Raw genomic sequence first — 27,042 nt, 5'->3', positions numbered from 1 at the left:
TAATCAACATAGAGTGCAAAATTACCCATTTTCTTCTCAAGAATCATACAGTAAAGTACATTCTCCAGCAGCAGGCTAAGGTGTATCGAGAACAAGCCTTAAAGGCAACAAAAGGGCAGACTGCCATCAACTTTGATGATATACTTAATACAAGAACTTGTAAAACATAAAATCAGCACAATTGACCACCTCAACAAATGCCCCAACTGAACTACAATCTTCCCATGGTCACAGCATGTACAGAATACCAGTGCAGAAGTAATCGTGAGATTGTCAAAGCCAGCATAAAATGGTACTTATACCTAATGAGCTAGCAACCGAAAACTAAACCCTCTTTTGGAGTAGAAGTGACACGAAGAATTGCGTTAGCACTTAAAGGAGAAAGCTTTGTTTGGCAGAATGCCTCCCAAGAATCACTGTCCACCAAGTGTGTACAGTCTTCACCTGGCGAGGCATGAGACTTGTCATAGATGGCTCGCAATTCCAGTGCCAGCATCCTAGCAGCCTCTCTTGATTCAGGAAGCTGATCGCTAAGCTGAGATGCCGCAATCTGGATTAGATTATCAATCCCATATGCTTTAATTCCTTCTAGACCCTGCAAAATATAGGTCACTTGGTTGTAACGAGCATGAATACTTGGAAGCTAAAGGTCCATCAAAAGTCACTCCAGTTATCAATATTAATACCATACACAACCTAAAACTAGAAGCAATATTTTTCCTTTTACTTTTAAGTAATGATGCAGTCTTAAAGCGAGCAATGAATAACACCAAAATATTCAATTGAAAAAAGAGGCCCAGACAATCTTTAGACAATAGAATGATTCGGTAAGCTGAATAACAGAGAATGAAGTGGAAAACTTGAAAAAGAATCTACCATACATTCAAGCAATGTAGATAGATTTCGAACTTCCAATCGAGGCTGTTTTCTTTCATAAAATTTCTAGAAGATATTGTATAATCTTACTAATAAGTTTGCCTAAGATCACGCTCAACAAGAAAAGCTAAACTTTGAGTCTGTTTTAGCTTACGCCTGTAAGTAAGAAACTCCAATCAATCCTGAAAACCAAAAAGGTATTCCATGCATTACATTTACTTTGTGGAAAAAAAGCAGCTGAAGTCCGCAGCCAATCTGTAAAAGCATTGAAAGTTGGAAAAAAATCCTAATAGCTACCCTTCTGGACAGTTTAAAGCCATTATGATGTCGAGCTAAGGTAAATGCACCTTTTGAGTTTCAACTGACAGCTTGGGACGGAGGGGCCTCCAACCAATTCCAACTTGCAGGGTTTTTCATGTCCCTGTATCAGTTTTAAGCGACTAAAGTACCTAAGGGGGAATAGAAAGTTAAAAAGATTTACCATGTCCTCTCACAGTTAATATTTGACCTTTCTAAGCAAAAAGGTTTGGATAGGGGAGGAAAGCCTAGATGTATCTGAATTCTGCCATTTTTGTCAAGGTTCAGATGGGTAAGAGAGCCTAGAACAATCTGAATTCTGCCACTGCTACCGTTTGGACCAATCAAAAGGCCAACCGTAGGACAAAAGCAGTGAGAACAATTTATAGATGCTTCCACTTGCAGAGGATTTGCCCTTGTGATGTACCATCCGTGAAGCGAACAGCAAATAGATTGCCTATTGCTGGGTGCTCCTTTTTGTGTGTGCATAGAAACAGGGTTGGGTGATGTTTATGTTTAATATATTGTAAATAAGTGCATAAAAAAAACATACGACGGTCCCAATCATAGTCCAAAATAAAAATCATTGTTATAGCAGGAAAAAAAACCAAAATGCAGGACCTAGATCAACCATCAAGCATATTTTTTAATGGGAAGATATAAACTTACAAGTTGAGATACACTTCTGCTAAAACACATAGATGCCTTTGCTCGTACTCGAGGATTCTTGCTCTTAAGATATGGCTGCAATTTTGGCAATAATAAAGACGGAGAGACCCAAGTTGTCATTGCTACCAGAGCTGTCTCAGCAGCTTCACATACAAAGCGTTTGTCTTGTGAAGCTTTGAGAAGCAGCTGGACAAGCTGAATCCAGTATATACAAAAAGATTAAAAAGTGTTGATTTAATAATTTGCACACTGCATTGTCAAGCATGTTAAACATAGACAAGAGAACAATTTGGCACTAGGAACAGCTGAAGAGTAGAATGGCAGAAAAGATTACAAAATGGAAACATACCAGAGGATCAAATGAATCAACTACTGAATCACTATAGACCTTAAAGATGTCAGCACATGTCATAATTGCAGTTTTGCAGACAGCACTCCTTGGATTTTTCAAGGATCTTACAATCAATGGAATCACAACTCCCCTATTAGTATAACAACAAAACAGTATTAAAAGATGTCAAATAAAGGTGAATCAAATCTTAAAGAGCCATCTGTTTCTTGAACAAAAAAAGAGAAAGAGGCTTACAACATCTCAAGCAGTTCTTCCTTATGATATATTGATAATTGGCGCACATTGTTGAGTGCTTCACATATTGAAACCCAGTCTTTTGAGTCTAATCTTGCTAGAAGTGTCTACATAAAACAAAAGAATGTTAAAAAATATTATATAGGAAAACATAAAAAGGATGTCGACACTAAAAAAGTCTAATATTCATGGAAGATACAAATAAAGCAACCAGGAATCTTGAAGAATTAACCCATACATTGAGACTTGAATCTACATCTGGAAGATCTGTCAAGTTCTCAGATTCTATGTACTCAACTTCTGAATTTCCTGCCTCTACTCCATTGTTCCCTATATTAACTTCTGAATCTTTCTGGCATCTATCAACTTCTTCATTGCTATTCTCAATGTAAGGCTTGATAAAACTTCCTTTACTAGACCCATCACTTTTTCTCTCCAATCCTGGAACAGCAAGTACATTGAGATCTCTGAGGGCATTCCCTGACATTTTTACCTTGGAGATCTGGTCAAACCAAAAGGCAGCCAAATAAGGACCACATGATAAACCAAATCAAAATCATCAAGCCTTGTCTTGACCAGAGGGAACTAGTAATACAGAAAGTATAAGCAGAAATTAAGCTAGTGAAATGCATAGATTTAATAATAAAACAAGTATAGGGGAAAATTGGGATATTGAACTGAATAACTTTAATAATTGTACATTTTCCAATTAGTTTAAAATAACAGTGACACACTATCTTGATCAAATCTAACAACTATATATAATTATACTAGAATTGAGTATTTAAAATGGCTTCCCACTGAAAAGCAAAAGACAGCCACAATAGATTAGTTGTTTTTTCAAAGAACATAGAGGATAAATTGAATCAAAGGAAAATAATGTACTGTCAATTGAAAATATGCATGGTATGCAAGTGTGCCTTCACAGGTATTGTCAAATCCTAATAAAAACTATGAAAGCGACACATACATGCCCTTAATGGTCCAGCACCATGAATTATATTGATAAAAAAATATTAAAGTAAAAGTGCAAAAGAATATAAAGAAGCCATGTAAAACTCTTGCCGATGCTAAACATAGAGAGCAATACGTTATAGCTACTAAGCAGTAACTATTAACAACTGCTAGTTCTTGTGCAGAGAAAGAAATGGTTGTTGTCTAGTTGTATAATAATCAATAGGCATCATAAATTCCTAATTCTAATTATCTGTGGCAATAGGACAGCCAAAATTGTGGCGGTGTTCAACAAAGAGGCATTACTATTATTGCAAACTATATCAATGAAATACATACTTGCATAATACATGGCAGACATGCTACAATTGCTAACTGCTCCAGTCACTAAGTATGGTATCTCTTTACAAGTTAAATGTTTTATTTTCCCTATGAAATATTATTAGCTGTTATGCCTGAAAGAAATTTGAGATGATTTTAGGAATTCTCTAAAATACCAGGTTAATTTTGGCCCAAATAGTTCTTGGAGAAGAACAAAGGCATAGAATACAAGTTTATTGAGATACAAATATATATCTGTTCTGGTGACTTAAGAGTTAAATCAACTAATCATTGTTCTCAAGTAGACCAAGCTCCATCATAACTTCAACATATATCAATGGCTTAAGATCAGCAAAGAATTCCAAAGAATTCTCAAAATAAAAAACAGCAAACTAAGACTACTCACGAATGTCAGAGGCCCAAAAAAAAGCCATTTTATTTGTATTACAGCACATGTGTACCCAAATGGCGTAAGATACAATGCAAGATTCTCCATTTCATACAGGCTTTCTTCTAAGAATAGATGTCAGAGCACCAACAAACATTTGTAAAAAATATGGAAGAATTACCTGGGTCAAACACATAGGGGACCACGTTAGCTCGTAGGGAGAATTGGAACTACTCCCACCAAATTGATGAACCAACGGGGTGGTGTCCCAAGCGATCGACCGATACTGGCTCCATACGGATACAATAAAACAATGTCCCAAGTTTTGAACATAGAACCACCTCCAAGTGAAAGAAAGGCGCAACCACTAATCTATAGTCCACTTATTATGACCATAGTATTTTTAAGTAACGCCTCCATAACATACTTCTAAACAAGAAACTTAGTTACCTTAATCAACTTGTACTGACTAACAGTTAGATGTATGGGAATGTTTTCCACTAGAAAGTTGGTGAGACTAGGAAATGAATATAATTATCTGAAATATTGAGTGATCATTTTTGTGGTAGTGAGGCATGAAGATTTTAAGGAAGTAAGCCAGCAACATTGCATCAAGATCATACACTGGCCAGTAAGGAGGATACAAGAACATGAGATGAGCAACATAGAGATGACGATGTAAAGGTGAGATGAGGTACAACTGAAATGGAAGAAGAATAGCAGGTAAATACAAAATTTTAGGATTTCGTTATTAGTTATGTTGTTTCACTTGGTTGGTTTCATGTTTGCAATGCGCCCTCACAAAAGAAATAAGTTTATTTCTAGTTTCCAATAGCTCTAGAAAAAATGTAAATAAATCTCATTGATTTAAGTTCTTTGAAATATGCAACATATATTTGATTCATTGAGGTAAAATAATTAGGATTCACTGAATCCTACATGAAAAAATGATATAGAACCATTTTCTGAGAGTTAGAGAAGCAGATGAGAAATTTTATTACATTTTGAATAAACCTAACTTAGTGAGTCAAACCAGTTTAGTCCAGACCACTTAAGAATTCACTCATAATTTAGTGAATAAAGCAACTCTAGTTCCGGACTCAAGCCAAGTGTTACCAAGAAATGGAGGCAAATTAAATTGCAACCATTGGAAGGCAAGATGCAACATTATGGCCTCAAACTTATGGCTTAAAAAATTTAAACTAAGACAAAGCTGACCTACAAAAACCCACACAAGCATAGTCACAGAGGATGAATTACAACTGCCCCTTGGTAATAACAAACAGAAACAATGATTCAAATGACATGCTCTGAATAGATTGCGTGAGGCTTATCATAATCACCACTGGAAGCAAAGTTGGTCTGACCAACAGTCACTCGAATTCTAATCCAACTAGTGCCATAAATAACACGCATCAAGTGTGTAGATGTGCGGTGCATCATTAACAGTTGCGCATGTGCACATGGGCATGCATCTCAAGTCTATCAGCACATGATGTGTGGCCAATGTTGCACCAGACATCAGAACGGTCCAGCAAGCATTGCATCAAATGCACCTTCGACGCCATGATCGGAGTTCATGTGTATTAATGAACAAATCAAGTCTCAGTAACTCCATGTTTCAACCAAACAGTGACAGAAAACAAACAATAACACAAAGTGCATGGTCTTAGATCAAAGATAGGCCAATAAACCAACTGCAACCACAGATGATTTCATATGTAAAATGTCCGAGAGAATCCTCTTACTAGCAAAATCACAGAACTGTAGCAACAAACAATCAGACATCTACTCATATGTTATTAGACTACTGGCCTAAAATGAAAAGTTGCATGTTACGCAGCATAATAAGACAGGAACCGTTTTACGTATCAGCATTAGAGAAATAGAATGATTCAGCAAAACTATTTCTTCAAATAAAATTATGATTAATTTTCTCAAAAGAACACACATGACAAGCATTATAATTCATATATGGAAGTACACAGAAGATTAGCCCGAGACTTGAAAAGATAAATTCAACACGATCTGATTCATCCGAGAGAGGGTTTATACGTCGGAAACAGGGGACTCTTGGGATCTCTCTCGGTTTTGTTCGGGTTGATCCTTGGAAGAATTAGGGCAGTGGGAGAAGAAGTCCAAGATCTGGATTTATGGGAGGGAGAAAAAAGGGAGGGATGGAATGGGGGAGTGTGAGAGGAGGCAAAGGGATCTAGGGTTTTGGAGAGAGAGAGAAAGGAGAGGGAGAGGAATGGGGACTCGCCTGGTCCAAGAACTTGCCGGCGGTTGAATCGGCGACGATGGCGTCTCCGCTCCGGTCCGCTCCGGTCTGCAGAGGAGAGAAACAGTAGAAACCGAGAGAGCAGTCCCGCTTGGCGACTTACCCTTTTTTTTCCGTGACAGCTAACAATATTTCTCCGAATTATTAATAAACAATTCCTGAATCGCCTTCAGTTTTTTTGTTCTGATTCTTTTTTCTTTTTTTCCTTTTTTTTTTTGTTCTGATTCTTCAAACTACGGTATCAAAAATCATTCAACAATTCATGTATTGTATCTAAATTCAATGATTTGTTATCAATATATCTTTCTGGATTACAGTTCAAATAGGAAGGCATGTCAGAAAAATAGTTTTATGAAAAAATAATAATAAATTTGTTTTTTCATACATATCCTTTGTGAATATTCTTCTAAAAATAGTTTTATGAAAAAAATAAATATTTACAAGTATGCCTTATAAAATATTTGTTTTACGTAAATATTCTCTCTTTTTTACATAGTGTATCCAATGATGGGTTGGGCATGATGTTGGATTTTAGATGCTGTGTACTCCTTTCTTTCTGATTTGAAAATGGAATTGAACAAATTTTATCATGCTATATGAAAGAATATTGTTATTATGAGCTTCGTGTTATTGTGGGCAATACCTTACAGTAGTATGACCAGTCATGCTTCGGATCTGGGGCACGACAAATTATGCATCGAATCCGGGTCATGATATCTATCATTGCAGTAGATAGATGCTTTTATCTCTTCACTATTTTATTGTAAATATGATCGATACTTGTATTTTCAGAGATGGAAATGATGTGGGCTTCACTACCATAAGAGCAAACAACAATGAAAACTGGGATATCCGTGTCCTTGAGCCATGGCTATTTAAATGCTAGATGAGACCGTTTAAAAAGCACGACGAAGAGATGCTATATATATATATATATATATTAATATTTGATATGAAGAGGTTGATGAAATAGAGTGGAGAAGATTCTTTTTTAGGGACCTCTTTTATGCATTGATGGAATAAGAAGAGAGATTTGTTTGAGTTCTTCTTTAAATGAAAGGAAGTAGCGTAACCAAAAGATTTAGGATGGGTGTGCATAACGAAAGAAGAGATTTGGGGCCGGTATGTGTGAAGAATTTTTTTAATGGAATGCGCTCTTATGGGGAACCTCAGGGAGTGAGGATTCCATGGATTCATTATAACCAAACGTGCAGGGTCATCACGATATCTTAGTGACTTTGAATTATTAAAATACTTATTAGGGACTAAAAATTATAACACCATATATTTTGTGGATCAGAAATAAAAGTTTCAATCGATAGGAATTCTTTGTTACGCTATGCTTACATCTTTCGCAAGCATGTCAACTACACAACAGAAAATTTCCCCCCATTTCAAGGTCAGATGCGACATATATTAAACTTTTAAATTTTTTTCTAAAGTGAATGATGCATCGATAATTTATATCTTAAAAAATAATTATGGATCAAATATGAAATGCAAAGTCCACAATGTATCAAAGCTGTTCTCAAAAGGAAAACAAAGCTTTCATTATATATTACACCTATATCCATGAACCTAATTGTTTTTCTATAAATAGGGAAACCTTCTCCCATCATCAAAACGAGAATCATATGTCACTTTTGGTGGAAATGAATCATACGTATTCCTCCTCATCCACTCGACCAGAATAATCCACAGATCTAACGGTCCAAATAAATATTTAGATATTTATCTACAGAATACACCTGTAGACATGATCGATCAGAAGGACCACGAAACCTAATTCGAAATGTCAGTCTTATCCATTCAATTACACGTGTCTACGGATCCAACGGCTCAGATGATGTAATCTACAGACAAAATTCAGATGGTTCCAAAGGCGAATCACGCTGCTTTGCCGGAACGCCTGTGAAAACTGAAAAAGGTTGCCTGCGAATGCGCAGGGTATTTGGGGACAGCCCGCTCCCAAAATCGGCATAAAATTTCAAACGTGCCCCTTATAACGCGCCCGCATTAAATTTTCCAATCGGAATCCGCGCCTCCGGACGAAAAGAACCCCATCCATCGCGCCGTTTCTATTTTCCCCGACCCCCGCCACCTCAGTCCAAGGCTAAAACCCTCGGCTCTCGCATAGTCCCCGCTTTCCTCTAGGGTTTACGCGTTCTCTTCGATCCGATGGTTTCCGAAACGCTCGAGGAGGAGAAGAAGAGCTCCGAGGACGGATCTCCTCCGGTGGAGGGGGAGGCAGCGAGGGATCCGGCGGAGGAGGAGGCGGCGGCCGGAGGAGAGGCGAGCAGGGAGGCGGAGAAAGGGGTGGAGGAGGAGGAGGAGGAGGAGGAGGGGGAAAAGAAGGTTGAGGAGGAGAAGCGGAAGCGGAAGAGGAGGGACGCGGTGGAGAAGGGTGAGGAGGAAGGGACGGAGAAAAAAGAGAGGAAGAGGCGGTCGACGGCGAGGGAACCCGCCACGCCGGTGGAGCGGCCGTCGAGGGAGAGGAAGGCAGTGGAGAGGTACACGGCGCTGTCTCCTCGAAGGACCTCCGCAACGAAAGTTCTTGCCATCGAGCAGGTAATGGGAAGCGATTCAGTGGCTGGCTTTCAGCTTTCATGCCTGCTTGTTAGTAGTCTCTTCCTTCGCGTCTTTAAATTTAAGATTTTTTTTATTAAAGTAGTGTTTTCTTTTCATTATGTGGTTTCAGGGGGCTGGAATAAAGCTCAAAGACATACCTAATGGTACTCTACGCTCTTCATTTGTCCTGTGTTTCTCTGTTCGCATGTATTTATTGGAATTGCATTACTTGATTTATGGCAACAAGAAGATGTGCTTTGAATGGTAACAATCGACAATTAGTCTAGTCTAGGGATAAATTACTTGCTGTTTGTGAAACTGCAATGAGGGGAAAATATTCACTTTGTGGAAGGACAGGATGACTGGAATACGCGAAAAGGACGGTTGCTACATTGAGATGAAGGGAGCATGTTGTTCTTTTTCATGCTTGCAAATGAGAGGAATAAGTTAAGATATGGAAAAAATCTAGATTAAACTTAGCCAAGACAGGGTGACAGAAGGGGAGATGAAAGGGGGAAGAGAGGAAATGATAGAATGGAGGATTGTACTGACATGGAGAAACACAAGGTTGGATGAGGAGTGCGGTTTTTTACCCCTTCTTTCCATTGGAGTGTATGCATCTAACTGAGTCGTCCATCTTTCACAGTCAGATTTTTGTTTAACATACATTTAAAGTGGGGAAATAAGTACTTTTTGACTTTGTTTGCTGCTATTTGTTTTAGTTTCTTTTTTGACTTAATTTGACTAAATCTGGATTTATAGTTGGGTAGGTAGTTGGAATCATCACCTGAAATTTGGGTTTCATTATTGTCCCTTATGTGGCACTGAAGGTGTGAAGTTGATGTAAAATGCTGGTTTTTGTCATCCTGGATAATCTGGCTATGAAACTATAATGAGGGCCGGGAATTAGGACTGCCCCTACCTAGGGTCCTTTTTGGCTTAGAATAGGTGCAAAGTAGGTCTGATGAAGCAAAGACTGGGGAATAATGGGGTTGCAAGGTAGTTTGTCATTAGATCTGATGGTATTGGTCAATCTGAGAATCATGGGGTTGAGAAAAACTAGTAGGTCAAGGAGATAAGGTATTGTGGGGGCAACTGTGGGTTTCAGGAGGGATATTTGAATCTTTTGGATGGTCTCATTAGGGCCTTTTCATTTCGATTACGAAAATGAAGAAATTTGGGACCTGGAATGTTAAGCCATGATTTCTAGTGGAAAGGTATCATTTTTTTTGTAAATTTTGGAAGGATTATATTAAAGAGGAAGTATGAAGGAAAAATAGAAGAGGAATGGAGGATAGAAATAGAAAGGAGGGGGTTTGAGATCATTTAACCTTAATTCATGCTCCAATTATCTTTGCATCATAAAAGTTAATCGTGCCTACTTATTGAATCGAAGCAAGATGAGCTGCTATTAGACAAGAAATGATGTGTAAAACAATTACGCATCAAAACCTCTTTCAAATCTTCCGAGGACCTCAAATAAAGCAAATAAAGAATAAAAAGGATATCCTAATGACCAGTTGGAGATCCTTAGTAAAATTTCTTATTCATAGAAATACCCTTCCAGTCTTGGAATCTAATCTCGTCACCTTCTGTATCTTAGTCTCTATAAAACAAACTGTTTGGTAATCTCATATGAAATTGTTGAATTTAGTTGTATGCTTAACGACTATTGATTACTAACTCTTGAAAATTGTTATACAAGTGTTTCTTACCACCAGTGTTTCTTCAATTTCATGTAAGGGATTTTTCTTTCAATGCAATTTTAGAATTGAAAAAAAAGAAAAATAAACTAAAAAGAAATCGACACACTTTTGTTTATTTGATTGGTTTACAACTCTAATCAAGATGCATTGGGGGCAAGGGGTGGAGGTTCACAAGGTGAAAAGACAGGTTAGCAATTTTAAAAGCCAAAACACTGCAGCTCTTCTATCTCCATGTTTAACCAAATTGGCAAGAATGGAACTTTTTTTTTTGTTACTATTTTATATCTTTTATTTCTAGTTTTTTTTACTGTTCTCTTTCTCTCTCTAGATCTCTTTGTTAACTGCATACCTTTTATTAGTGTATGATTATGTTGGATGTTGTTCATGATTTGTGGTATCCAAATTCTAACACAATTATTATATTGGACATCGGGTGATTAATATGTTGATGTGTGTTTGTGTTTTTCCTTTCCCAAATGCAAATTCTAATGAATTCTAATGTATTTACTGAATGTTTCATATTAGCATTTTTTTCTTTTGAGCTAATGCCTCCAGTGATTGGAATTCTGGTGCCTTATAGGCCCTTTTGGCTTTGACAAGCTTGCCTTCATGCAAAATCAAGCAATGCCTGTACTCTGTAGTTCTTTAGAGCAAATAATATGCCTGATAATGTCACTGGGCAAGCATGAATAATAGGTGCCTTTGTTCTGATATCTATTCAGCGATGGTTTGCAAGTTTATAGTTTGATTTGATGTGATGATAATTGATAACTAAGCTGATTTTGTCCAATTGTGATGTGAGTTACCTTTTGCCTTGTCATTCATTTTCAACCTCCTAGGCCATGAGTGCTGTGATTTTATAAGCTGTGGCTTATTCTATCAAACAATGCGTACTCAGCTGTTGGATTGGAAGAAGGGTTGCCCTAGGAAAACGCATGCATTTATTTGATTCGTGAGTAGTAATTTGTTTTGTTAGCTTTGTAATTTGCCTTTTCAGCTGTGGAGGAAAATAGGAAGACAATTCGTCATAATGTGCTATATGCAATTTTTTCTTAGTGGACAAGGAACTTGTTGGTCATCTTTCTGCCTTATGTTAATGAAAATTAACATGACAGGTTATAAGTAAGATACTTCATCTGGATAATTTCAAGACTTTTTCAGTGATAAAGATGGGTGTCATTCTTATGGATTAAAATTGCCATTATCAGTCATTTCGAAGGTTTGTGGTAGAAGATCTGATGGAAAATAAATCATAAAGCATTTGAGAAATGTCTGCATAACAGAATGAACATGTTAGGATAATGTTTGGGCTGGTAATAATCTTGTTGGTAGCCTATAGTCTTGTAGGGGTTATAGCATGATGGGTAGTTGGAGATAAAGCATTAGGCGCATCATTAGTTTCTCATTTTTGTTTAAGGGCTGTGGATTTTTTTTCCCTTCTTGGAATCAATGATTTGATCTTGCCTTTTTATTATGTTCTTTGTGTTATCTTAGTATCATAATTGTTTTTTTTTCATTTTAGGATAATAATTTCATTTCTACTATCGCATCTGATCTTATTCGACTACTTTTGAACGAGCAAATGTTCTTTAGTTCCAACTAATCCTGCTAAGTGTTGCAGTGTTATTCAAGCTGTCGAAAAGAAAGGTAGATGAAAATCTTCAAATTCTTCACACAATACTTTTTGGAAGGAAATCAAATGTAAATCTCCCATCTGAAGCTTTTCTTTGAGTGCTTGCATGAGCATTGTTTATGTTGTTTTATGCCTATTTCTATTACTGATCGATATTTTTTTCCAGGTACATTTTCTGAAGAGAAACATTTTGCAGTTTTCTGGTATTGTCTGGGCAGACAACAAGGTAACTTGGTATTATCTATTTCAATGATTTTCTCTTCATTAAGGGACTTTATTATGTGGCATATCATTATTCTGACCAACATCAGACATTATTGTTGATTGTTATATTTGCCAAACTACAATAAAGAGAACGATGCTGTTATAGATAAGTGTGTGCCTGTGTGCATCTTTGGGTGTTAGCATATGGAGTTCCAGTGCACGAGGCTCCTATCATTGTAGGGTTTGGGGAGGGTCAGATGGTTGCAGCCATATCCCCACACACGGATACACTGTTTCTGTGTTTTGAACCCATAAAACTTAGGTCACAATGGAGCAATCTTACCATTGCACCAAGGCTTGCCCTCTATATGCGCACACTATGGTGCGTTGGATAAATAGTAGTCGTCAAGATGCAATCCCATATACGCTACGAAATGTTTAATATGTCAGCCCTAGACATCATGTTGTAAAGTCATATCAAGGATATCTTTCTTGCCTGGGTTGTCACTATGAGAGGAATTACTTAAAATAAGAAAATATTAAATGGACACGTAATAAGCTTGTACATAAAACGTGTCTTTTAATGGATAATAAATCAATCCATAAAAATGTTGATCCTTTGCATTAGAACTATATATCTTGCTTAGAGAAGAATGCCCAAAGATTGTTAATAAGATGGTGAAGATCTGATAATGTGCACCAAAACATAATGTAAGAAATCAGCAAGATCCAGGGAGTGATCATCTAGTGTTGCTTCTTTTGGCGGTTTGTAAGCATGTTGCTGTGTTTATTAACATTCATCATCGAGTCCTTTACCCTTGCAGATGTCAATCTGTTGTGCTTATTAAAGTGAGTATGTTAGTAAAAACTCGAATTTCTTTTGAAACAAGAGGATCATGGATGCCCATGAACCAATATGCTGATGATTACAATTGACTGATGATATTACCATTTTTAAATTGCAATGACCTAGTACCATTCTACTTGCTAGAGGTCTTACCATAACCATGCCACGTATCTTCTTCTGTTTGGGGTTAAATACTTTCAAAAGATTCAGTCCCTCCTTATAGATGCTTCTGTCAACATGGCAAGGTGCTTATTTTCCTCTGGCTTTTTGCCATTGAACAACTTGATACTATAGTAATGAGGACTGACTGGTGGAGACTGCCATGCAATTAAGTGAGCTATTGCTTTTGTTTTACCAAACAGCACTTCTGCTGACACATGGAAGTAAAGGAAATGTCTATGAGCATATCTTTTTATCATGTTCAAATTTAATAGATGCTATCAACAATAGGGTTCCAAATCTCACTAAGTCTTGAAACATGTGCCTGTTGGTGTCTGCCTTTTAAGGCATTGGTATAATTGGCTATATGAATGTAATTAGATGATCAACATTCTCTCATAATATTCCCTGTTTGTGCACTCTTTCATTTTTTGTTGCCTTCTGATCTGATACATCTTGATGTAATGTATATTATTTTTGAACCACCTCTGCAACCAGTATGTTTTGACTGATTTATTTCAACCATGTATCGACCATACTTAGCAGAAAACCAAAATCATGAGCATTGGAGAAAGATGGATAAAACATCTGATGATCTAGTACAAAACTTCTGACTTCTGAGGGGTCATTCATCCTTCTCAGGCTCAGCTATCCATTGACCCTCTTTGCATCTTACTCAAATTTCTTGAATGCTAGCAGGTGAACATAATTTCGTTTGAAGCCAACTTCAAGATTATAGAGCACACTTGTAGTTAAAATATCAGATGGATGCCTTCCACAATCCAATGTCTTGGTTGAGTCAAATTTCTCTGGATTTACTTCTTGTACCATGTCTACTAGTCTATGTAGATCCTAAGGACCAAAGACCAACTAGTGATTTATTAATTACTTTGATGAAAGTCAAAGCAAGAAAATGATGCTTCATGGAGGAAATAGTGGTATTCAATTTTGGTTGCAGGAGAAAGATTCCCCAGTAGATATGATATCCAAGGAAAGGGATTTTGACTATTAAGGGAAACTCAGAATATGCTCACACAAGCTTGCAAATGGAAGCTCAGTCTTGTAGCCTGTGGTTATGAAATGGAAGGTTAGCAAATTTGTTACCTTGTGTAGAATGTACCTTCCATCTCTACAGATATGTGCACTCAAAGAGAATGAAAGACACAAGGTGTGTATCTTTGTAATATAGGCTAGTGCAGTTTTTGATTCCTACTTCCTATAAAAATTGGCGATCTAATGATTCTAGAAAGCTTGCTAGAGATACTATTTTTCTCTCCTCTTGGAATGATAGGAGGGGAGAGTGCTAATATGCTTCTTGGCCAAAAGAAGGAAATGGTGATGGATGGAAACAGAAGCCTGCTCTACTAGAGATGCTCCCATCGCCATTGAATTGAAGCCCAAGAACTGCAGCTTGAGACTTTCTTCTTATTCTTCTACATTTGTTGTAAAGGAGCGCTCAGTGAGATATGAGATGAGCTTGTTCATCTTCTTACATGCCCCAAACCCCACTCCCCACCCTTTGGTTTTATTGGAGGAGATAGTGCTAGTCTGCTTGTTGACCAAATGAAATAGATGGTGAGGGATGGAAAAGAGAAGCATGGGAAAGCCCCCAGTGCCACTGCATTGAAGGCTAAGAACTACAACTTAACTCTTTCTTCTTTTTGTTCTTTAGTTTTTAGAAGGACAATGCTTCGTCATGCAAGTTTGTTCTTCTTCTTTCTCACCTTGTGGAATGATAGAAGTGGAGGGTGATGGGGCCACCATTTCCCCCTATCTTCTAGGTCTATTAAATTTTAGGGTAAAGGAGGATTAACATTTATGCTTTTTAAGGTTTATTACTAAAAGAACTCTGAAGAATATTATCAAAAATAATCCTAATACTACCATTGGAATGTGTGACACTTTCACACCAGCACCTCAGCAATACTAAAAAATACTAGATTATGACTATCATGTCATAGGTATCTGGAAAATACTACATCTTTGATTATTTAAATGCATACGGTTGATTAAACTATGTCAAGAAAAATGTTAAAACTGAAAAGCCCAAGTAACTTGATTTGAATCTAGAATCGAAGAAGCTTGTTAGTCAATACACAAATTTTCCTACATTGCAGGAAAAACAAAGGGCAAAAATTAAGGAAAAGCTAGATAAATGTAACAAGGAGAAGTTGCTTGATTTCTGTGAGCTACTTGATCTTCATGTTCTGAAAGCCACTGCCAAGAAGGTTAGTCACTGATAATTGTTGTCTTTAGAATCTTTCTCTTGTATTTGAGAACTGAATGCAATCTAATTCACCTTTCAGGAAGAAATCTCAGCAAAGTTATTGGAATTCTTGGAATCTCCTTATGTTACTAGAGATGTTGTACTTACTGAGAAAGAGGTTTTGTGCTTCTACGGTTACTGAAATGCCTTGCTTGGTATCAATTTGAGTTTGATGATTAAGTTGACCTTTTCATGTGGTATACTGTTCACTTGATTGCAGAAAGGTAAAAAACGCAAGAGGAGGACGAAGGGAATTCATCAGACATCTGGAGAAGCATCTTCAGACTGGGCGACTAAGGTATTAGCAAACTTAAAGATGGTAATTTTTCTAGCTTCTTAATTTGTATTACTCTGTAAATGCCATTTTGACAATATTATGTGCACGCCATCTGTTTTCAGTTCAATTTACAAATTTATATGTATCATCAGGCATAACATGTATGTTTGGATTGACAAAGGCATGGGCCTTGGACCATTTGGCAAAGAGAAAACTAGTAGAATATAAGACAGAATTAAGACGGATGCATCTTAAACTGAAGATATTAAGCATAACTAAGTTTCGTTCTTGTGGATTAGATAATGTTTTTGATTTTTTTTTAATAAGGGAAAAAGTAAAAAAGGAAAGTAAAAAAATCTTTTTTTTTTTTGAACTCTCCTAAATAAAAAAATCTTTCTGTTCTCAAATGGGAATACAGGTAATTCTACTTTCATACAAATCTTTAATGAATTCCATGTAAGGATCAGTGAATATTTTTGATGATCAACATGTGTTTAATCCTAACAACAGTACGTACCCGATGTATTTATCTGATTGGGATTGCCAAATAACCAATACTTTGGCTAGCAGATTATTTCAATAACTTAATCTAAAGTTAAAGAGGCGGAGGATAGTAATGATGGTAGTAGGAGAAATCAAGCTTAGTTTTTCCATTTGTTTTTCCTTTAAATCTTCTCTTCTATATGTTAAAAATACATCAAAGTTCTATTCTTTTCTTTGCATTTTTTAAGAAGGATTACCTTCCACCGCATTTTGTACCAGCTGTATCATTATCTTTTTTCAATTATGAAAGGTATTTGATGCCATTTTGATGATGTTTGAGTCATGGGCATTGCTTTAAGAGATTTTAATCAAGTTATAGTTTCTTGTTGAACTTGTTATCACCAAGTAAGCAACAGAAAGAAAATAAATTGTTTCATCTTTTATTTGCAATAACTATGAAAATAATGTTTTAAGATCAATATGAGGCCATGCAAATGCAAGTTGTAATCAGATCTGGAGATCAACAAACAACACAGAAAGGATTAGGAGATATAATAAATCATGCCTTGCACGATTCCATGTTGTTCTATTGGGCATACCATTTGTTAGAAAAGCACTGATCACATCATCTGCATCTGAGCAAGCGAAATTTTGTTTTGGTCAAAACTTTACGAATAATTACTTTTGTATTTGTACATGCATGTTTGCCAGAAAAGTTAGTTCTAATATGAAATGGAATTAGCCAATCTAGTGTTTGTAAGTTGTAACTACTACGATGTTACTTGAACAATTTTCACCTTTTAATGGCACTTCTTACTTTATGATCTATTTGGTTTCAGAAGTGGTATATCTGGTATCATTTGATCTTTATTTTAAATACCCCACTTTAACATTTTACAGTTCTAATGAAACTATATAGCTGGTAGTCTATCATCAGGCAGCTCTTTCTTATTTTTATGGGCTGGTTTTGTGTTTGTAGTGTATTAGTGGAGTTCTGTCGTACGAACTTTGACACCAATCCCTCTGCCTCTCTGTGGAAAAGGGAAAAAAGACCTTGATGCGATCTGATGTTTGTAAAATTCATCTATATGTGAAAAGCAAGTTTTAATTAGTAAAAACATATAACTGGATATAACATTCACCATGATCCTTTGTGTGATTTGTAGTTAGCGATGTTGAAATTTTGTCTAATTTGTAGCAATTTCTGCTTTGATAATTATTTGTTTTCTGAGTTTTTAGATATATTTATGCTATTAGAATACCAAAGAGCAAAAATATTTTTGGGTCCATTGAATATGTGCAAAGAAAGTCAAAGGCCACACCTTGCTGATTTGTTTTTGGGGGTTAAGTACATAAACCTCTCAACTTTTCATCTTGGAGATTCTTGCAGATTAAAAGATCTTTTTGTCTGCACACTTAATATGTGCGGGAGACAACAATTCTAAGATTCTGTAGAGCATAAATGTTTACATGATGGCCTTGTGGATATAATTCTTCTATTAGTGCATATATTGCTTTGTGCATGCATGTGGATGAATAGGGTTGTAGTTGAATACTTGTTGTGTGGGAGTTCTTGGACCTTTTTAATGATCATGAGATGGATTCTATAAACTTTTGTGGCATATGTTAAGGAAGAAGGAACAAAAATCGATTCGTATTCTTGAAAGAGCTCCCTCTTACCCCCTCATGAGGGACCAACCTTTCCTTTCCAATATTTTTGCCTCTCCTTTCCTACCTTCCACTATCACCAACTCTTTTCTCCGAAGCCAATAGCATCACTGAGTAATCTCTACCTCTCTTTGTGCCTCATCATTGCCCGCAATACCAATAAACGTCTACTTCTTGATTACCGCCATAACTCTTTGACATGGATTGTCCCCTTTTTGTTCTCTCCTCACGAGCAAGTGATGTCTATACATCTTGTTTTTGAAGCTTGCATTCTCTCTTGTTGCTTGAGGTTTGCATAATTCCATTAACCATACATCTATTGGGCTAAGCCATTCTCTTGTTAGGAATTTGCCTAATATCTATTTGTTCATTAATTTTTGCATCTATTTAGCTAAGTAATCATTCTTTTACTAGGTCCTTTGATTATTGGTGGCATGCTACTTTTGCATGAAGGATGTAAGTCTTGGCGGAACGGGATGATACCATTGGTATTGTATCATTCCGATAGGAAACTGACACTCGCGACACCTCCGAGACAACGGTCTATTAATTGGCCAGGATGGCTCATCGCTCCAAGTTGTAACCATTCAGGATTGCCTGGTACAAAGGCTATTTTGGTTGGTTCTAGGTGTCCCAAATTGGGCCTCTTGATTTTGGAATAGAAAAAGAGAGCAGTAGGTTTCATGCTCTCTTTCTTTTAGGCTTAGTCATGGGGTGTTGGTGCTAGTGCCGGCACCATGCACCCATCACCAATTTAAAAACATACCAACATTCAATCATATATTCATTTAGGACAAAAAAGTTAAAAACTCGAGAAAACAAAAAAATAGTGTCCTTGTATGGAAGCAGGATGCTAGACCGTCCCAAGAGTTGAGATGATAGCATCCTGGTACCGTCTCAACCCTGGATAGAACTAGATAACTCGATATTGATATTTTAAACCCTGTCCATGAGAACACCATCAAGATTGGTTTAAGTGGCCCTTACTTGGTCATATACTTATGAAGAAGAATCCAATTAACCTTGTGCTCCATTTCTTTTGGTAAAAGGTCTACGTGATAGGTGCTTCATGTCAACCTAGTGCTAGAAGAGAGAGAGAGAGAGACTTAGAACTATAATAAGATGGTAACTGGAGGTGTTGACTGGAAAAAATGATTGACTATTATTTTCTTCGACTCTGTTCTGATAGGAATATCCCTTTAAAAAGTTGCAGGCAACATGCATAGTCAAAATGCATTGGTGTTGTGACAAATGGGACTATAGGATATTTTAGGATGAAGTGCTTCAAATGGCTTAATATGGAAAGGAAATGAATGGACAAATTAATGAGGCCATGCTAACAGATAGGCCTTGAAGGTAATTTTGTCATTTTAAGTTTAACTAATTGGTAAGGATAAATGTGAAGGGCCTGGTTCCAGGTTATGGAAGGCTGGAGCAGAGTATGTTTCTATAGAAGAAAGATAAAATATAGCCTTGGACCAATGAAGATGCACTTGTCAAAACCCTTAGTCTCTACCAGTGTTGTCAAAGGCTCCCATATGGCGCAAGGTGCTCCTAGGAGCCACCCTCGCACTGGGCCCACCTTAGGACAAGATGAGTTCAGTTAGATGCTAAAAGGCACTACTTTTGTTCGCATCATAGAAAAGCCCAAGCACAAGAAAAAAGCATGCCTTAGCTGTTTTAATTGCATCATCCGTCAATCGTGATTCTTTGTCCATCAGAAAGAGTAGTTAATGACTTCTTCTCCTTCTAATGTTGCTGTCATTGCCAGCCTTTTCTTCCCCTCTTTCATATTGCTGCTTCTTCCTTCCTCTTCTGCTGCTGTTGCAGAACCTCCTCCTCTACATCTGAATTTTCATTGCCTTTTATGTTCTTATTTTGTTGATAAATTGTAGTTTATTGTTAAATATGTTAAATATTTTGTATTTTTATTATCTATATATATATATATATTCATATTTTCACTCTTAACTTTGTCAAGGTGTGTGCCTTGCTTTGCGCCCTGCGTCCAGGCTCCAAGAGGCCTTAGCGGTTTGGCGCGCCTTGAGCCTTTGACAACTTTTATCTCAATAGATATGAAACTCCCTTATGAAGCATCGATACAGATATGGATACGAGACATGGATAAGATATGATATGGATATGCCAATACGATAAATTTTGGAAATACGGCTAGCATACATCAAGGAATATATATCTATATGACTATATATATATATATGTGTATGCATGGCATACATATACATGCATACAAATATATATTCACGTATAAGAATAATCATCCATAAAGCGTAGTACACTATCGAAATAACAGCCCATATTGTTTACGGTAGTATTAAGTTTTACATGCTTCTTATTTAGTCATTATTTTATAGACCATAATACATACTTTCTATTTTGAAATATAGACTACAAAATTGATCGTTGCCCTCATTTTTGGATGTATCAGGGAAGTATTAAAAATGTATCTGAGAAGTGTTTGAAGTTTTTTTTTTTTTTTTTTAATTTTGAAAAATAGGATACTTAGCATAAATATTGGACATGTATCCGAGAAGATCTAATGAGTATCAATATCCGATCGGATATGATATGGACATGGTATGTTATTTGAAGTATCTGTGCTTTCTACATGGATAGGACTTTAGGTCAAGCTACACTGGCTGCACGTTGTGTTAAAGGTTTGAAATGGTGGCTGCATTATGCAGGTAGTCAAGATGCTGCATGGATGCCTGAGTAGTTTACAATCTTTTACTTAGGTGCACAAGCAGTTCATGCTTAAGTAATATCTAAAAGATCAAATGAAATAAACAGATAAAAGGTATAAATGCGAAAACAACTTATTTATAATTTTAGAAACAGTAAAAATAGTTGTAGTGAAGGTGGAGGAGAGGTGGAGAGCTGCATATGCGGGGCTTAGGCTCATGTGGGCCACCTGTACATGGACCATGCAGTCCATCCATGTATAGGGCCAGCCTAGACCTTATATGTACATGGTCGTGTTAACTATTTTGCAACACTTTGCTTCTATTCTCTATCAATGTGTGTGTGTGTGTTGGGGGGGGGGGGGTGATAAAATGGGTGGAAGAAAGTAAATGAAATGAGGGCAGTGCTAATTGTGAATTCTTATTAATATAAAAAAGTTATTTGTTTCTTATCTTGGAGTGTTTTGGCATAGGGCTAGATGAGGCACCTGTGCTCGTCGTGCCCTAGTTTTCCATGGTACCATAGGTTGTGGCATGTTGATCATATGACAGGGTTATGGGTTCATTCCAGTATGTATTTGTGCACACTGTACAGCAAATGTACTTCAATCCATGTGTTCAAGGTATCTCAAATTTTCTCTGCAGCGCTTTATATTGGATATCTTTCTTCATATATCATGGTGGTATCATGGTGATCATTTGACAGGGTTATGGGTCCATTTCATTTTGTATTTGTGCATACTGTACAGCAAATGTACTTCATCCTTGTGTTCAAGGTATCTTGTATCTCGTATGCTGTGCTTTATCTTGGATATCTTCATATATCATGGTGGGCAGCAATGAGTAGATTCTGTATTACAGAGCATCGATATTTTACTGCATCGTAGTGTAATAGCAGAATGCTTAATGTTAGCGTGGAACAAATCCGTGACATATTGCTCATGTCCTAATTAGAATAGCTAGAGAATGGCTCTTTGACAAGGTTTTGATATGGCCCAAAATCCATACCATACTCTGACTTTAGTTACAGGATAGCAAATTGTCTTTGACATCCTTTGGATGCACAAGTACAGATCAGTAGTGACAAGACTAAATTCTACAACCAGTGACTTGTGATATTTGGCCTTTAATCTACAACCAGTGACTTGTGATATTTGGCCTTTTATTTAAAGAAATACTTTATGAAACAAATGCTAATATTCTGTATAGGTGGAATTCTTCATGATGTATTTCTGAGTCCTGTGTTTACATGCACAAATGGTTTTGAAAACTAAGATCATCATTCTTTTAGTTGTGTAATTTCTTCCCCCTCACTCCAGCAATCTAATTTCTGCTGTATATGCTGTTTTCCATATTCTTAGGATGTAGCATTGTTTAATTGTTGTTTCCGTTCTTTCGAAATGATGTTTATGAGACAAATGCTAATATTCTGTATAGGTGGAATTCTTCATGATGTATTTCTGAGTCCTGTGTTTACATGCACAAATGGTTTTGAAAACTAAGATCATCATTCTTTTAGTTGTGTAATTTCTTCCCCCTCACTCCAGCAATCTAATTTCTGTTGTATATGCTGCTTTCCATATTCTTAGGATGTAGCATTGTTTAATTGTTGTTTCCGTTCTTTCGAAATGATGTTTCCGAGTTCTTATAATATCTTTTTTTAACATTCACTATTAAGAATGCTTGCAATTAATTATTGTGCATTTGGTTATAAGTTCCAATTTTTGTTGCAGCTGAACACGTTGGTAGTTATATTTTCTTTTGGTTGCCATTGTCAAGGATTTAGATAACAGACATCTAAAAATACCACTATCACAAAACAACAATGCCATCTTAATATATGATATGAATTGTAATTTTGAAAAGGCCCCTGTAATAGATCTGTCTGGCATGCTCACTGGCATATCACACGATTTGAATATCAATGCATGCACTCATGCGCCTGTTCATTTGTCCATTATTTGGTCTGTCATCTTTAAATCTAGTTTTGTTGTCCTTGTTAGCCTGGCAATACATTTGTTTTTTCATATTTTATTCTTTTCTTTCATGATACCGCGCTCCAGAAACGAAGAAAGAGTCGCAAACAATCAGCTAAACCTGAGAAAGAAGAAGATGTTGAAGATGAAGATGAAGATAAGGGTGGTTCTACTGATGTGAAAGATGCGTCCACAGATGATGATGATCAGGGGGATTCAGAGGAAGAGTGTGAACATGCTAAGAGTGACCAAGATGAGGAGGAAGATGAACCAGGCGAGCCTGCGCCGGCCAAGAAAGGATCTGGGGAGAAGCAGACAAAGAAGTGGAAAGGGCCCAAGATGGCAGAAAAGGTTCCACCTGTTAAAAAAGGCTCTCATGCAAATTCTAATAAAACCACTTCGAAATCAGTTGCTAATAAGGAAGGTGAAGCACCTGTAGAAAGCAAAAAAGATTCCAAGGAGTCAACGAAGAAGGGTTTAAAGGCCTCGACAAAGGAGAAATCTGCAACCCTAAAAAAGAATTCTTTCACTAAAAGCACCTCAGAATCTTCTCTAGGGAAACATACTATAGATGATAATGAATCTGGCCCACCATTGGCCTCCAAATCCAAAAAAGAAAATAAAAGGATAGGCCAGAGTAAGGAGATTCCTGCAACTGCGGATAATGCAAGCAAGAAACAAGCTGCTAAGTCTCAGCCAAAAGTTTTTGCTAAAAAACAAGGTATTACATACTGATTTGTGCATATTATAGTAAAATAAGCAACTTGTGCTTGTTTGCTTTCACTTCTCCAACTTTGGTGATTACATAGTGCCTCAAAACTTTCTAGGGCAATGCATAAAATTCTTGTCTTGTCCTTGTCTGATAATGCAACATGAACCTATTATATATATTCTCCTTGATTGAAGGTTAGCATGTTGATTGCTGTTTGATTTAAAGCTGCGTTCACTGTTTCTAATAATTATTTTGGATGTTTTTTGAATAAAATGCGCTCTCAACATGATCTTTTGTTAGCATAACAACTTATTGCTAACTGAGATTGTAGCACCTTCTTTCTCTTGGTGTAGGTCAAGTTTTAGTGCAAAGAATTAAATTGTGACATCCCAACCCCTTTTCTTTCTAAAGTATATGTTCAGAAGAAAGTCTACCAAATATATGGTTCTTTCAATTTTGGCAGCATCAGAATATTTAGGAAAGGCTGCATGATGACTCAGGTGGCATGAAGCTTATTGGTGATGGCTTATTGTGGGACATGAGAAACTCTAAGCAATAGAGTTTAACTTTGCTCAAGTCAAATAACTTTTTTTTGTCTATGTTGTTTTATCTTAATCATGGTTGAGCCCAGAGTCTTTCTCTTGAATGTTGTCATCTATTTAGCCATTATGTGCAACCATGTTCCTCTTATTGAGATTTTATCACGAACCCAGGAAAGACCAAGGCTAGTAAGGAATCTAGTAGGGAGCCCAGCACAGAAGAATTGCATGCAGTGGTCAGCGATATATTGAAAGAAGTGGACTTCAACACTGTGAGTAGCCTTTAAGTCAACATCTTGCTGTTATTCTGGATTTTATTCAGAGATTCCTAACAAGCGTTCTGAATGCAGGCAACTTTGGCTGATATTCTCAGGCAATTAGGTACGTTGTGAATGACCCTTTTGAGGGTAACATTCAGTATATCAATTATTAGCATAATCCTGATGGTAGCAATCACCACTGACTAGAGATAGGTTCTTGCTCTGTGATTTTTTTTTTTTAATTTATTTGCTGCGTTCTAAAACAGGATAGTGACAAAAAAGCATTGCAATATGCAGAAATTTTTACCCTGCAATTTCATTATTTGCAGGGTCTCACTTTAATACGGACCTGATGAATAGAAAGGCAGAGGTAAAGCACATAATTGAAGATGTGATAAATAGCATGTCTGATGATGAAGATGGTGGAGAAGATGAAGATGGTGCGGGGGATGCTGAGGGAGAGGTTGCAAAGGAAGAATCAGATGGAGATGGTGACAAGTAGCTTACCTAGACTGTTCAGTAACATATCAGGCCCCATTGCAGCGCGTTCGTTGGTTGCGCCATATAATCTAATGCATGCTTCTGGTGGGGAAGTGGTTGCATTGACCTAATGGAGGTGTATGATGATCATATGGGATAGCTTCAACCATTTCACATGGATGGATACCTCTTTTAACTGCTGTATCAGATATTTGTAGTGGCCTTAGTCTTGCAGTTCAATGTAAATGTCTCCTCTTTTTTTTTCTATAGATAATATTTGTTTAGGTAGTCATGACCGTGATCTGCAATGATCATCCCATCCCCTCCTTTTCCTTTAAGATGAAATAAAGACTTGCTGAGGTTGTTCTTTGTTGTCACTTTCGGTGGACTCGGTACAGGCAGGTTATTTGTCATTGTTGTCTCCAAATAGGGATTCAATTTCTCATGGAATAAACTCAAGAAAGGAGCTCAATTTCCTGTGCATATATGATTAATGGCTTAACTTGTACATGGGAAATTGAAACAATTTAGAACTTTTTATCTCTGCAAAAAAAAAAAGTGTGGGAATCCAGTGTGTTTTTCTGCCCTTAAAGGCCCATCGGTATTTGTGGATTTATTTAGGTCGCCTGTATTGCTGCACTCCTTCTAGACTAGCGGCAATGCACGTGTTTGATGTTAAAAACTCTAGATTTTGAATAATTTAAATATAATTTTGATTTAAATCAATATACTATGATATCTTTTTTAGTTATCTTTGCTTAAAAAATATTGATAAATCATTTTTAGAATTTTCTAAATTTTTATTTCTCGCTGAATCAGATTTTCTTTCAAAATCTATCACCATTAGTACTCCCTCTAGTCTTACCATATTTTAAGCTTCTTAAGGGAGGATCTGCTTAAAGTTACCATCGAAATATTTGAAATTATGGTTATTTGTGAAATTGAAAAATCAGAAAATTATGTCTTTTTTAATTTTTATATAGTTTAAGGATTTAAGGATGAGGATGATTTAACTGTCGTTGATGACAATATTTGCAACTCTGATGCCATGATGGATCCTTCTAGAAAGATCTTTATTTTATTAGGAGAGTAGATGCAAGACATGAATTCTGCAGATATTTTGTACCGTTGGTGGTCTAAGGTTGTTATTTGGCGCGAAGTGGTTGGGAAATTTTGATTTTATGGCATGGATGACAGTTAATGAGGGAGAAACTTAATTTCGGAGTTCAGAGTAATTACATGAGAAAAGAAAACTAAGAAGAGTTAAAGTATTTGGTCCTAGCTCATTTACTGAGAGATTGGGAAGCGGGAACGAAAGATAATTTGTAATCTTATACTATTTTTTTAGCTTACTAAGCTCTAGAATTAACAAGAGCTCTTTTTCTTTTTTCAAAACACTAGTCATATATAAACAATCTCTTTGCTCTTATAAAAATTATCCTGCTATTGTTTGAGAATATTATGATAAAGTTTTAAATCTGAGAGTTACGGGTTTTATTTATTTCTAGTAGTTTATAATAAGTAACTTTAATATCATTTTTTTGCATGTACAATATTAGGCATATTCTTCTGGGGATTTTGCAGAAAGATTCCTTTTTTCCTTTTTTTTTTTTTTTTTTTTTTTTTTTTTTTTTTTTTTGGCATAAGATACAAACTGCCCATTTTGGATTTATTGGACCATTCTGGCCCTACTCCAAACAAAATACACATATTTAGCCTATATGTTGCCTGCACTAATACATGTTGATACGCATGCACTGATCCATCTTATAAGCAGTGCCGAGGACAAAGGGTTTACCAGCCTAATTAAGTCCGAGAAAGCAATTTTTAGGAAAAAAAGGGTTGCATGTTTTTGTATTCGTCTGAATAAAATGGACATTCTTGCAGTTTGTTATAAATAAAACGAAATACTTAGATTAATAAGTATAGTAGCTAATACAAAACTTAGATTATATTGTAGTTAACTAATTCAATATATTTGATGATAGCATATCTAGATCCTATCTAAAAACTTGGACGTTTAGATGAATGGGCCCAAGAGTATATAAGTATAACAAGAATACTTAACCTATCTGATGCCGTACTATTATTCCTTAATACAAATATTTGGAATTAATTATCAGTATACTATATACTTAAAAAAAGTAAAAAATATAAAAAGAAAAATAAATAAAATATCAGTTCTTGCAA

The 27,042-nt window shown here is 36.4% G+C and overlaps 2 protein-coding genes across 5 annotated transcripts; one reads left to right on the top strand and one right to left on the bottom strand.

The window, feature by feature from the left end:
- Positions 1-6,494, bottom strand: LOC103707842 (uncharacterized). The gene is made up of 6 exons (XM_008792516.5): positions 6,355-6,494; positions 2,667-2,930; positions 2,429-2,535; positions 2,192-2,324; positions 1,843-2,037; positions 1-595 (listed from the first exon to the last, which is right to left on the bottom strand). Exons 2-6 carry the CDS (start codon positions 2,913-2,915, stop codon positions 311-313), a joined length of 969 nt encoding a protein of 322 aa, XP_008790738.3. The 5' UTR covers positions 2,916-2,930; positions 6,355-6,494; the 3' UTR covers positions 1-310.
- A 1,831-nt stretch (positions 6,495-8,325) lies between these two features.
- Positions 8,326-25,229, top strand: LOC103707874 (DEK domain-containing chromatin-associated protein 1-like). 4 transcript variants are annotated; one of them, XM_039128405.3, is made up of 11 exons: positions 8,326-8,940; positions 9,071-9,104; positions 12,268-12,347; positions 12,446-12,505; positions 15,607-15,717; positions 15,796-15,873; positions 15,976-16,053; positions 22,949-23,582; positions 24,287-24,384; positions 24,463-24,493; positions 24,702-25,229. In XM_039128405.3, exons 1-11 carry the CDS (start codon positions 8,551-8,553, stop codon positions 24,872-24,874), a joined length of 1,767 nt encoding a protein of 588 aa, XP_038984333.3. In that variant the 5' UTR covers positions 8,326-8,550; the 3' UTR covers positions 24,875-25,229. The 4 variants fall into 4 exon arrangements, with proteins under 4 accessions (XP_038984333.3, XP_089782215.1, XP_089782214.1 ...); XM_089926088.1 differs by having other exon boundaries at positions 8,407-8,940; positions 15,976-16,074; XM_089926089.1 differs by lacking the exons at positions 15,607-15,717; positions 15,796-15,873 and having other exon boundaries at positions 8,406-8,940; positions 15,976-16,074.
- The last annotated feature ends 1,813 nt before the right edge of the window (positions 25,230-27,042 follow it).

This window comes from Phoenix dactylifera, chromosome 11 (assembly GCF_051530095.1).
Source record: "Phoenix dactylifera cultivar Ajwa chromosome 11, Ajwa_hap1_PhDact_Kaust_v1.1, whole genome shotgun sequence".
Lineage (NCBI taxonomy): Eukaryota > Viridiplantae > Streptophyta > Magnoliopsida > Arecales > Arecaceae > Phoenix > Phoenix dactylifera.
The sequence above is the reverse complement of the archived record's forward strand: the minus strand, read 5'-3'. Positions and strand labels throughout refer to the sequence as shown.